We start from the raw sequence: 13,439 nt of genomic DNA on the forward strand, positions 1-13,439 counted from the left end.
ACCCCCACAATACCTGACTTCAAATTATACTAAGGAGCTATGGTTAAACACACACACACACACACACACACACACACACACACACACACACACAGTACTGGCATAAAAAATACACATAGACCAATGGAATAGAATAAAAGACACAGAAAACTCCACACAGATACAGTCATCTGATCCTTGACAAAGGTACCAGAAACATACACTGGAGAAAAGAGCCTTTTTAACAAATGGTACTGGGAAAACTGGTTATTCGTATATAGAAGAATGAGACTAGACACTCTCTCACCCTGCACAAAAGTCAACCCAAAGACCTAGGAATTAGATCAAGAACTATGCAACTACTAGAAGAAAACATAAGGTCAACTCTCCAACACATAGATATGGGCAATGACTTTTTTAATAGGACCCCTAAGGCTCAGGAAATAATGCCAAGAGTTAATTAATGAGATGGTATCAAATTTAAGTGTCTATACAGCAAAGGAAACAATTTAAAATGTGAAGAGAGAACCTAAAGAATAGGAGAAAATCTTTCTAGCTACTCTTCTGACATAATATTAATATAAAAGCTGGGTGCGGGGGCACACACCTGTAATCCCAGTGATTCAGGAGACTGATGCAGTAGGATCACAAGTTCAAAGTCATCCTTAGCAACTTAGTAAGACCCTAAGCAACTTAGTGAGAGCCTGTCTCAAAATAAAAAATGGAAAGGGCTGAGGATGTGGTTCAGTGGTTAAGTGCCCACAAGTTCAATACTCAGTAACAAAATAAAACAAAAAGATTAATATCCAGAATATATGAAGAAAAACAACTTGCCACCAAAAAAAAAAAAAAAAGAAAGAAAACGATTAATAAATAGGCAAATGAACTAAAAAGACACCTCTCTAAAGAAGAAATACGGTCAACAAATATATGAAAAACATATTCAGTTGCAATAGGGAAATGAAAATCAATATTACAATGAGATTTTACCTCACTCCAGTTAGAATGACAGTCATTAAAAATGCAAACAATAATAAATGTTGGAAAGGATGTGGAAAAAAAGGAAAACTTTACATTGTTGGTGGGACTGTACATTAGTACAACCACTATGAAAATCATAATACTATAAGGTTCATGCATACCCAAGTTTACAGCAGCACAATTCACAATAGCCAAACTATGGAATCAGCCTAGATGTCCAAAAATGGATGAATGGATAAAGAAAATGTAGTACATACACAGAATGGACTTCAATTCAGCTATTTAATAAAAAAAAATGTAATTGTGTCATTTGTAAGGAAATGGATGGAACTTGAGACTATTATGTTAAGTAAAATAGGTCAAACTCAGAAAGTCAAGGGTCATGTTTTCTCTCATGGGGGGAAGCTAGAAAGGAAAAATGAAAAGTAGGGGAGGATCTCATGAAAATCTCAGGGAGATCAGTACAACAGAGAAAAGGGACCAGGGCCAAGGAAGAGGTGAGAAAAAGGGGAAATACTGGGAAATGATAATGGCCAAATTATATCATTATATTGTGTGCATGTACAAATATGTAACAACAAAGCCCACCATCATATACAACTATAATGCGCACCCCCCCCCCAAAAAAAAAAAGGAAAAAAGAAAGAAACCTACAGCATGCATGAGGCCCTGGGTTTGTCCTTAGCACCACAAAATAAAAACAGCAAATTGAGAAAACTGTAAAAAACAGACTCAAAAACAAGAAATCTACTATTCAAAGTTTCAATACTGTTTTTCCTAGCTCAAATAAGTCAATGAAGAGAACTGAAGCTCATAATCTGAGTAACTACTCTCTAAGAACCAACAGAACAATAACACAACAAAATCCTTCCTACCACCATATTTTTGAATAATGAAATATCTGCAGAACTAAATGAAATTAAGCCAAATTATACAATAAAATAAAGATGTACAAAGATTAATTAGGCAAAATAAAAATGAAGGACTAGGTCAATAATGGAATACAACCTAATAATCAGCTATGAAGTGTTATCTAGAAAGAACAAGATAACAGCAAGCATACTAAAACTAATAGGCAAAAAGATGAAGTTTCAAAGAGTAAAAACAGAAGAAATGATAGTGTAAATTAAAGAAGCTGAAACAAAGTGTTTTACCTGAATTTTTTAAAAGAACAGATAAAAACTTAGACTCCTAGCTCCCAGTCCATTGCTAATCCTATTATGTCATGACAATTACCCAAAGTGATAATGGAACATAGCTTAGTGTTACTGTATAACTCCTCTCTTTAAAGGAAAAAGGAAATTTAACTTCAGTGGAAAAAATTTTTGCCCTAAAATTACTTCATCCACTGAATATACCAAATGTCAGAACATTTCCCGATGATCACATAAAAAAAATAAAGCTGCTTCATCTATTTTGCTATTTACATTATATTTATCAATCTTGCTTAACCCCATAAATTAAGATATTGTATAGACATTGCTATAAGCATAAATTATTATATAGACATCGCTTTCTCCTACATTTTGTAAAATTCAGTCTTCCCTGAAAATTGCTTTGTGTTTCAAATATTAAGTCATGAAACAATTAGATAACCTACCTGAAGGTGCTCCAACCCAAGCTAGACCAAGAACACCATCATCAAAATCTCGGTCTGTGAAGACATAGGCTAAACAGTAGTCATCATGATTCTGCTCAGAATTCAATTCCAGAAACTTCTCTACACCAATATTTGGGAAACGGAAAGGATTTGTAGGGTCCTTTTCATCAGCAGTTGTATTGATCTAAAATTCAAAACAATAATTTAAATAACACAATTAATGTTAGCAGACTCTTAATGTAAGATTGCTTACCTCCTTCTGTACCCCCCTGGACAATATGCTCAGAGTCTGAGAGAAATCCAGCCTTAATTAAGATTGCTAGGAACGTTTCCCCAACCCAGATCCCTTACAGAAGTCAAAAAAATAAATAAATAAGAAAGAACAAAAATTTTAAAATGAAAGAAAACAAAAAGGCTAGGTAGGGGCTGGGGTTGTGGCTCAATGTTAGAGCGTTTGCCTCACACATGCGAGGCACTGTGTTCAATCCTCAGCACTACATAAAAATAAAGAAGTAAATAAAGACATTGTGTACATCAACAACTAAAAAATATTTTTTAAAAAAGACAGGGTAGAAGAATTAAAATTTGAAGATGTTAAATGTCTGTGCAAGTATTCGTCAGATTCCTGAACATTGAACATTTAAATAGAACAAGTTCTGCTTCCAAAATTGGTATAAAAGATGTAAGATTTCTCAAATTCAATCATCTGAGCAAGTCTCATTTAGTACCAATCTCCTACATATAGTGACAAGTATAATAAAACCCTATATTTTTGCCAATTACTAGAACACAAAATAGATATTAAAACCAAGACTGTCAGTGCAGCAGGGAAATCATTGTCTTGGTTCTCCTTGACTAGAGTCACAGGAGTCCACTCCACCTAACCAAAAGTTTGTTTTTATTCTCCTGAATATGAGAAAGAATTTTGTTTTCTTTCTACTTTTCCATTTGTTTCACTATTTCAAGCTAGTCCTACAAATTCCTTCTTTTCGTACATAGCTACTATACTCTTGGTGAAAGAGGTCTTTCACAATCTGAAGAATAATCTGTTCTAATACTAAACTTCTACAAAATGAAAGCTTAATTTATTAACCCCTGCCTCCTGTCAAAGACTCCTGACTATTCATTTGGCTTTCCCCAGGTAAGTCATGAAATTAGATACAAGAATAAAGCTAGGTGGGAATGGTAGTATATGCTTGTAATTCCATCTACTTGTGAGGCTGAGAAGGAAGATCACAAATTTAAGGCTGCCTGGGCAATTTGGTGAGACACCATTTCAAAAGAAAAAATGAAAAGGGCTGGGGATGTAACTCAGTGGTAGAGACCCTGGGTTTAATTCAATACCTGGGGGTGGGGGAAGAGGTTAAAGAATTGATTTTAAAAGGGTATATATTAAAATGGAATAAATGAGATTTAAGCTAAAGCTCTCATCTCAATTAATGTCAGAAAACAACCAATTGCCATATAATTTATCTATAAACATGCATTGCTTCATAAAATCATTTCACTCAAAAAATAGGTAAATATACTTCACCAAATTTGTTCCCATGTTTACATTTTACTGCTGTTTATTAAACAGCAATACTAAACCACTTATCACTTTTATTTTATCATTAAAAGATTTATATTTCCCTCAGAATATATGAAACCAATTGATCATAAATAGTTCTTATAATATAAATCCACAAACTTTATTTCCATCTTAAGACAATTCAATTTAAGAATTATATACAAGCTTTAAAAGAACCACATATAACTTATTAAGTATACTACATATACATACTAAAATTTTTCTAATATATACATTTTTTTAATATAGTCAACCATGTTTTAAGAGACACAGCATAAATATAAAGAAATCCTGTGGCAAATACTTTTGTAAGAGGCTGACACTAAAAAAAAAAACCACTCAGGATATATATCTGAATATCTAATTCAGACTCTTAAAAGCTATACACATATATTTAGAAAATTCAGAAAATTTTTTATACAGCCCAATTTTGTCAGTAATATAATATTTATTTATCATTTACAATAGTAGAACTAATAATCTGTGACCCTATGGCTTTGGATCACCATTTCTCAACATGTGTTTTCTAGTTTTTTTGGAGATTCAGGTGATGTTTAAAAAAAAAGTTTCCATCCTCAAATTAATTTATATAAATGTGCTTTTCCTTCCCAAAGGACTGCTCAAAACTTGATACAAGTTCATATAAGCTGTGAATTTTCAAGATTAAGTGTTTTTCCAACTTTCAATTTTATTTAAACACTCCCATCTATCCTTCCTTTCCCCAGGAACACCAAATGGGACACACAATGAAAAAGGCCACACAAGGCAAATCTTAAGAAACTAGGAAACAACATAAGGGGATTAGAGTCAAGTACTGTACCTGTAAGTGACTGAGAGGTTAGGACTTTCTTAATGGTAAATTAATCCAATGGAAAACTGGACAACTTTAATTCTATGGTAGTTTAGATTAAGGCCCTATAGATTTAACTCTTAAATGATAAACCCAAGTATCCCTCTGTGTGCCTGTGTATAAAGGCCAAGAGTAAAGATAAATGGCATCAGTAGATACAATTTAAAATATTAATCCATCAAGATGAAGGGAAAAGCAAGCACTTTTCTTTTTGTAAACAAAGTCTTTATTGTTCCACTTTTTTAATGTCTTCAACTATTGAAGTTCCTTACTCTTATGCGTTTCACCATGAAACTGATGTTACGGATCCCAGAGAAGTCTGTGGTCTGGTAAATTGTATCAATCGCTTTAACGTGACTGGATATCTAGCAATTAAAAAGAAAAAACAACATTTTAGAAGCAATAATGAAATATGAAGAAAATTATTAATTTCTATTTACAAATCAAAAATTCCTTACTTTTACCCAAAACAATTAAATATCTATGTCATAGATTGAACAGATGAAGAAAAATATTAGTGAGCTAGGACTGAGAGGACAGAGACTGTCTTTCCAGACTCTTTTGTAGCCAAAAATGGGGGGGGGGGGGGGGGGGGGCAATATTCTCGCTTTAGTCATATAAAAACTGTTTCATATGCCCATCATTCAATGTCAGATGCCCATTTCTTTTCACATGCTGCTTCTTTAATGCCTGGAATATCCTTACTTATCCTTAAGACTTAGCTCAAATATTTTCTGTAATAACTTCCCTGAAAATAATCAGGACACTCAGTCATTCCCTGCCTTTAATCCTTCTATTGCTGGACTAATACATATTCTATAAGTTTTGTTGACCACTTTCCATATGTTAGCACTGTTTTAGGTCCTGCAGATATACTGTAAGCAAACAGAGGAGGTTCCTATAAATTCTGAGGTTTTCCTTGGGCGTGGAGGAAGAATATAATACGAAAATAAAAAAGATATAATCAGATTTTGCTAAATTCTAAAAAGGGATAAACATAGCAACAGGACCCAAAAGGCATTTCTATAGCTGACTCCAACTAAACTCTCTGGCTTCTAAACCACTCCGTACACAACCTTCCCAACTTCATTTACAAAAACAATCTCTCCAACATTTTATGTGTAAATGCGTGTGTGTGTGTGTGTGTGTGTGTGTGTGTGTGTGTGTGTGTGTGGTGTGCTGGGGATGGAACCCAGGGCACCATGCCAAGCAGACACTCTACCACTGAGCCACATCCTCAGCCCTCAAAATTATTTTTGAAGAAACAATACACGATGATCAAAGTAAAAGCATTAATAATAAAAGTTTCAATAGTCCAAGCTGCCAAACATTGCTAATGAAACATTTAACAGTTCTGATAGGATCCATTATGAATTCATGCTAACTGCAGCTGGCTGGCCAATTAATGCTTAGCCAATTTTCATTATTTCTACTCCATTCCCAACAATGGTGGTTCAAACATTTCTCCAGAGATGATTATACCTCACACTTCACTTAACTTGCCCTTGTCTTTATCTTTAACTTATCTTTATTCATCTCCACATTCTTCAGAGTAACTCTTTCTTAAAGGGTAATTTTCTTTATTCTTTATCTTAATTCTTACTGGACATTCAAGAACACGTTTTTCTTCAAAGGCACTGTTGATATTCAAGAGCATCAATATGTCTTTTATATTATTTCCACACTGAATCATTTTCCTCTTCCTACCAACTGGCTCTTGTATTTCATATTTCCAATAACTCCCCAAATTCCATGTTATTTCTAAGCTACCACATTTTTAAAATTTTTCACATTTCTTGAAAGTCAATGCCTCAGCCAACTCACAATTCATCAGTAATCTAGCAACTAAAGACCAACTACTTTTTGAAATCATTCTCTTTGATGTCTTGACAATGATACAATTAGTTACGCTTCGTGCTTTGAAGGTTTTGTTTGTTCCTTGACTGATCCTAATTAATCTCCTATTTCCTTTTTGTGTTTTTCCTCACTAGTTTTTCTTTCTCATCCTATTCACTATATCTCCCAACTCTCCCCACATTTCAACTATCTCTTTTGTACTCTTCAATTCCATGCAGAAAATTCTAGGCTAACCTTCTCCAAGTTCCAGTCCCACATTTTCAATATTGTAAGGGAATATCACATGCTTTCACACGTCTAAACATAAGCTCATTTCTACCACCACGATGAACTCATTTATATTAGTGGTACCTCCATACTATCAGTCTCAAATTCTTTGAGTCAAAAACACGTTCAGACTCTCACTGGGTATCTTTGACATAAAGAACATTTTGAAGGATACCCTCAAAAAATGTATGCTTTCATACTGAGAAGGACTGAGAAGACCCAAGTGCAAATGAACTGAGAAGACACAAGTGCAAATAATAATTTGAATTAAATAATTCTAAATACAATAAATCCTCAAATATAGAAGAGAAATTATATTTCTTTATTTGGAGAGTGGGGTACCAGGGATTGAACTCAGGGGCATTCCACCACTGAGCCACATCCCCAGCCCTCTTTTGTATTTTATTTAGAGAAAAGGTTTCACTGAGTTGCTCAGTGCCCTGCTTTTGCTGAGGCTGGCTTTGAACTCGCAATCCTCCTGCCTCAGTCTCCCAAGCCACTGGGATTACTGGTGTGCACCACCACACCCAGCAAGAAATTATATTTTTGACTAGACAGATTTCTCTTCTTTCTCTCCTTTAAGAACATATATGAAAACTGAACTCTGTTTATAAGGTGAGCTTTATGTTTGTCTAGCATAGAGGAGGCTGGCCTTGGATTTAATCCTTAGTACTGCCCCACCTCCAAATGGAGGAGGGTAGGAAACACCAAAGCTTCAAGGTCATATCCTTTGGAAATCATTTTCTTATAACTCTCCCGAATGACAGTAAAAGATCCTAATTGGGCTTTCAATTATTTCTGCATTTATCTCACATATTTCAACACATCACAACAAAAATACATACTCTTTTTGTCAAGAGACAGATGCTCATTAACTTTAGTTTTTAAAAGAAAATATAGCTTTAATAAAAAATATGGGAACTCCTAAGATAGTGCATAATAATAATTACCTGGGCAATCACAGCTTCTCGTGTTCCATAATATTTAAAGAAAAGATGATCAGTTTGAATATAAAGCTGACAAGTATTTCTTTCAGCAGAAGTTGTACGTTTTTTCCTCAGGAGTTCTGGACCATTAGCAGCATGCTCTTCTTGAGGTATCTAAATGTCAAAAACAGTCATTTCTGATCATCAGCATGCTTCACTACTATAACATAGTTAATAACATATATTAAATAATTTATCCATTTTATGTGTTATACGTAACACCAAAGGTATTTCCAATGCCATTAAAAGCAGAGGCCACTGGAGGCTAGGAAGGGAAAGAGGAATGTGAGAGGGTAGTAAAATGGGTACCAAAACACAGAAGGGGAAGTAGTTCTGGTGGTGTATGGCACAGTACGGCAATGAAAGCCTACAACAAATAAGTATACATTTTCAAAATAGCTACAGAGATGAGTCTGAGGGTTCCCAAAACACAGAAATGATAATATTTGAGGATATGGAAAAGTTAATAAGCACTCTAATCATTAAATATAGTATATATGTATCAAATTATAAAACTTACCCCCAAAATATCTTCAAATATTATATATCAATTTTTAAAAAGTGCACATTAATATCACTTTTGGTTATATAATATTTCCCATACAGATGATATATTATTTATTCAAGCAATTCTTTTACCTTTTTTGGAGGAACACTGGGAACTGAACCCAGGGGTACTTAACTACAAAGCTATATCCCCAGTCCTGGCAGGAAATAGTAGACAGTATTTTTTTTAAACAATCACCGCTACTATTGAATTCAAACACTCAAACATTTGTCATCTAAAAACACAATTTTAGGTGAATTTTTATAATATAGCCATATAGGACCTAGATTAAATTCTAAGCCAAAATTACAAATTTACACTCACATTTTATACCTTACTTCTCCCTTGACAATTCCCTGTGAAAATATACAAAGTTAAAATCTTATAATATACAAAAAGGGGGATAACTATGTGAGATGATGAACATATTAATTTACTTTACCATAAAAACCATTTTATTACCCATGTTTATTCCATAATATTGTGCTATATCTATATAATATACACATAAATACACACAATACTTGTTTTAAACTCACATTATACATGAGTACCAATACTCAGGAAAAACTAGTTACTACAGTTCTAAATAGTACAGCATTTTAGGAAAATGCCTCTCAGCATATCTTTCACACTACTTTGCTCAAGATTTTCATTTATGTGGTATCCAAGTTCTAGTCTGTACAGTTTGACAATTATTAAAATATTGAGAACTTCAAGTACACATATTTGTGTATGCAGTTCATATTTACAATATTAGTCTATATGAAAAGGAGTTATATGTTAAATTTATCTACTGTTGAAGTAATATAAGCAAAATTTTCTACTCCAGAAAAATAATCCTGATTGCTTTAATGTGAAAATATTTTTTAAAGAAAAGATTTAAATTAAGAAGTCAGTCTTAAATGTGAAGTAGACTTCTAAGCAGAGAAATTAACAGAAAAGTGGTCAAGTTGTTTAATCAAGTGGTTCAGATCTTCCATACCTTTACTGGGCTTTATTTGTCTGACTACTCTCTTCATTAATAAGAGGATATATTAAAGTCTCCCACCTTATGGTTTTTCTGTTGCTTATTTTCAGTTTTGTTCATTTTTGCTTTACATACTTTGAAATTATAGAATAATGTACAAATTTAAGACTAATATAACATCATGGGGAACTGAGCCTCTTATCATTACAACATATCTATTTTAGTAATACATGTTTGCCTAAAATCTATTGTTTGACATGAACAGATACAATTTTTATTGGAGTCATCAAATTTTATATCTTGTACACCTTTTACTTTCAACCATTCTGGATTCTTATATTTTAGGAAAAGCATCTGTAAAACAGTTTATGTAGTTTGTGTTTGTGCTTTTTGTTTGCTTTTTGGTACTGGGAATTAAATCCGGGGGCACTTTACCACTGAGTTACATATCCAGCCCTTTTATCTTTCTTATTTTTTATTCTGAGGCAGGGTCCCACTAAATTGCTTAGGGTCTTGCTAAATTGCTGAGGCTGGCTTCAACCCTGTGGTCCTTCTGCCTCAGCCTCCTGATTCACTGGGATTACAGACATTCACCACCATTCCCAGATGTTGTTTTTTAGTTAAATGAAGTTGATGATCATTATCTTTTAATTGGCACATTTACTCCAATGTCCTTTTAATAATTACTGATATCACTGGGTATAAAACAATTTTATTATTTATTTTCTATTTGTCTTTTCTGTCTCATATATTATTCTTTCTTTCCTGTGTCATCTTCTGGATTTTTGGATTTTATTATTCTAGCCATTCCCCTTTACCAGTTTTTCATTTTGAAACAATCTTTCTTTGTTGACCAGGTTAGTGTTGAACTTATGGGCTCAAATGCTCCTCCTGCCTCAGTCTCCAGAATAGTTGGGACTTCAGGCATGCACCACAGAAATCCACTTTTTTTATTAGCTTTTTAGTTATACAGTTTACTAACATTTTTAGACATAACCCTAGATATAATATAGTCCGACTTATCAAATCAAATGAATTATAACCTTTACCTACTCACAGAAAATGCAATAACTTCAGAACACATTAATTACATTTTCCTCCCTCCCAATTTGTCTCCCTCTATGTACATATACACAATGTATGGGTATATACAGTCCTATAAATCTCTATTATTAATTCCTTGGAGTATATAATAAATAGTCACTTAGAATTATCCACTGTTTTATTCTTCATTCAATCCTACATCTTGCTTAAGTTATCATCTGAGCCTATAATCTTTTCACTGGAAAAGAACAATTCAGTGTGTTTTTGTAATATTCTCAATTTAGAAAGTCTGTATTTTATTTACCCATTTTCAGTATTTACATCATTCTAGGACGGCAATTACTCTATTTCTGCACATTTCATTTTCTTCAGGTTCCAAGTGTTTCCAATAGAAATGAACTGCCATTTCTACTGTTGTATCTCTGAAGATGAATGGACTTTTTTTCCCCACTGGTTGCTTTAAAGAGCATATCTTTGGACTCCAGACTACTAACAATGTGCTACAGTGGTGTTTAGTAATATGAAGTATTTATCCTGGATAATTATAGGTCTTACTAAATTTATTGCTTGATGTTCCTTTGTCACATTTTGGAAATTCTCAGCCATTATCTGTTCTTATTTGACTCTCCATTTTTCTCCTTGAGACAACAATTATACATGTTAGACCTTCCTATTATATCATCTGTGTCTTTCATGTCTTTTTCTGTATTTCCCATCCTTCTGTTTCTTAATAGTTAGGGCTATTTTCTTATGATTTACTATCCAAATGTAAGACCATTAAATTAATTTTTGTTCTATTTTTCAATTCTAAAATTCCATCAAGTTCTTTAGTTCATTTGCAATTTTCTGCTGAAATTTTAAATTTTGTCTTTAAGTCCTTAAACATATTAAAGTCTATGTCTGATAATTTCTTTATCTGCTTCCTTTGTCTGTGATTCTCGTTATTCCATCATGTTGTTTTGTTGGTTTACATGCTGTTTTTTTTTTTTTTTTTTTTTTTTTTTTTTTTTAACCAAGTGCCAGACAATGTACAGTCAGTCCTCTGTATCTATGGGTTCTGCATTAGTGAATTCAACCAACAACCAATCAAAAATATTCAAAGAAAAAAATACATCTGTACTGAACATTTACAGATTTTTTTTCTTGCCATTAGTCCCTAAACAATTTGTAATATAAAACTTTAATTCCTGTGAAGAATAGTTGGACACCTTCTGATTTACCTTTACTCTGAGGAGTATCCTTTCAAGTCCCCAACCTAAAGCTCTTCTGAACAGGCCCTAAATTAGTTTTATCCTTAGCCTCATAAATCTGGATAGTTCTACTCATCTCTTCTCAATGTCTCAACTATCTCTTCAGGAACTAGAAGACACACCTTTCCAATGCTTCCAAATAGATACACCCAAATACACATACATGCATATATTTATATATTTATATAAATATAAAATACATATAAAAACATATACTTTTTAATAATTGTATTTGTATTTTGAAGCCAAATTGATCTTTATTAGTTGTTCTAAGCAGAAGGAATACCACTCTTTTTAAAAAGCAAGGCTTTATTAACTTTATGTATTATGACTATTTCTCAAAGTTCAAAACTTGCTTTCATTTTAAGATGTTTTCAGGTTTTTTACATAATGAAATCTTTTTATAGTCAAAGATTTTATGTCTTATTCAAAGAGTTTCTTTACCTCAAAATTCAAAATACTTTTAATGTCTAATTTTGTGAGGTAACTTTCGAAATGTTTCATCTACTTTTTAACTAAGATTTCTGCATTTTTGACAACTGTAAGGATTTGTTACAGATTCTGATGAGAAGCCATTTATCAGGTAAATATACTGTGAACATTTTCTCACAGTCTGTGACTTGTTTTTACGTTTTCTTAACAGTATCTTTTGAAGTGGAAGTTTTTAATCTTGATAAGGTCCACTTCACACATTTTTGGTAGGGCATTTTTGTGCCCTATGAAATTATCTATCCCAAAGTCACAAAAATGTCTCCTATGCTTTCCCCTGTAAGTTTTAGTTTTATCATGTAGGTCTATTAATCATTTTGAGTTCATTTTTTATATAAGGTGTAAAGAGTAGGTGAGGCTCAATTTTTTTATATAGCTATTCAATTGTTCTAGTACCATTTGTTGAAAGACTTTTCTTTCTTCCTTTAAATCACCTTGGGACTTTTGCAAAAATCAACTGGCCAGTCACATGTGTGGTGCACACCTGTATTCCCAGCAACTCAGGAGGCTGAGGCAGGAGGATCATAAGTTTGAGTCCAACTTGGGCAATGTAGCAAGGTGCTCTCTTAAAATAAAAAGAGCTGCAGGTGCATTTCAGAGATTGGGCATCCCTGGGTTCAATCCTCAAGCACCACCACCATCACCCTGCAGAAATCAACTGATCATATGGACACTCTATTCTGTTCCACTGATGTACATATGTTTACTCTAGATCAATATGACACTATTTTGATTACTGTCACTTTATAGTAAGACTTATAATCACACACTGTAAGCACTCCAAGGTTTGGTTTGGTTTGGTTTGGTTTTTGGTGCTGGGAATTGAATTGTTTTGTTTTTTATTTCCTTAATTGTTATGGCTATTCTAAGTTCTTCACATTACAATTTTTAAAATCAGTTTGTCAATTACCAGACAAAGCATTGCTGGAATTTGTTATATAGAGTACATTGAATCTACATAACAATTTAGGGAAAACTGACATACACATATTGAGCGTTCCTGCTATGAACACATATATTTATCATATATCTCCATTTATTTAGATCCT

At 33.1% G+C, this 13,439-nt stretch overlaps 1 protein-coding gene across 4 annotated transcripts in view; it reads right to left on the reverse strand.

The window, feature by feature from the left end:
* The window catches only part of ADAM10 (ADAM metallopeptidase domain 10), a 141,294-nt gene that overhangs the window by 37,394 nt on the left and 90,461 nt on the right, over positions 1–13,439 (reverse strand). For 3 of the 4 annotated variants that reach the window (XM_079125885.1, XM_079125888.1, XM_079125887.1), the window contains 3 exons: positions 8,055–8,204; positions 5,253–5,345; positions 2,561–2,744 (listed from right to left, as the gene is read on the reverse strand). In XM_079125885.1, coding sequence (XP_078982011.1) covers positions 2,561–2,744; positions 5,253–5,345; positions 8,055–8,204 — 427 coding nt within the window. The remainder of the gene's footprint in view (positions 1–2,560; positions 2,745–5,252; positions 5,346–8,054; positions 8,205–13,439) is intronic. The other variant, XM_079125886.1, reaches the window with a different exon arrangement.

This window comes from Sciurus vulgaris, assembly GCF_902686455.1.
Source record: "Sciurus vulgaris genome assembly, chromosome: 2".
NCBI classification, from domain to species: Eukaryota; Metazoa; Chordata; class Mammalia; order Rodentia; family Sciuridae; genus Sciurus; species Sciurus vulgaris.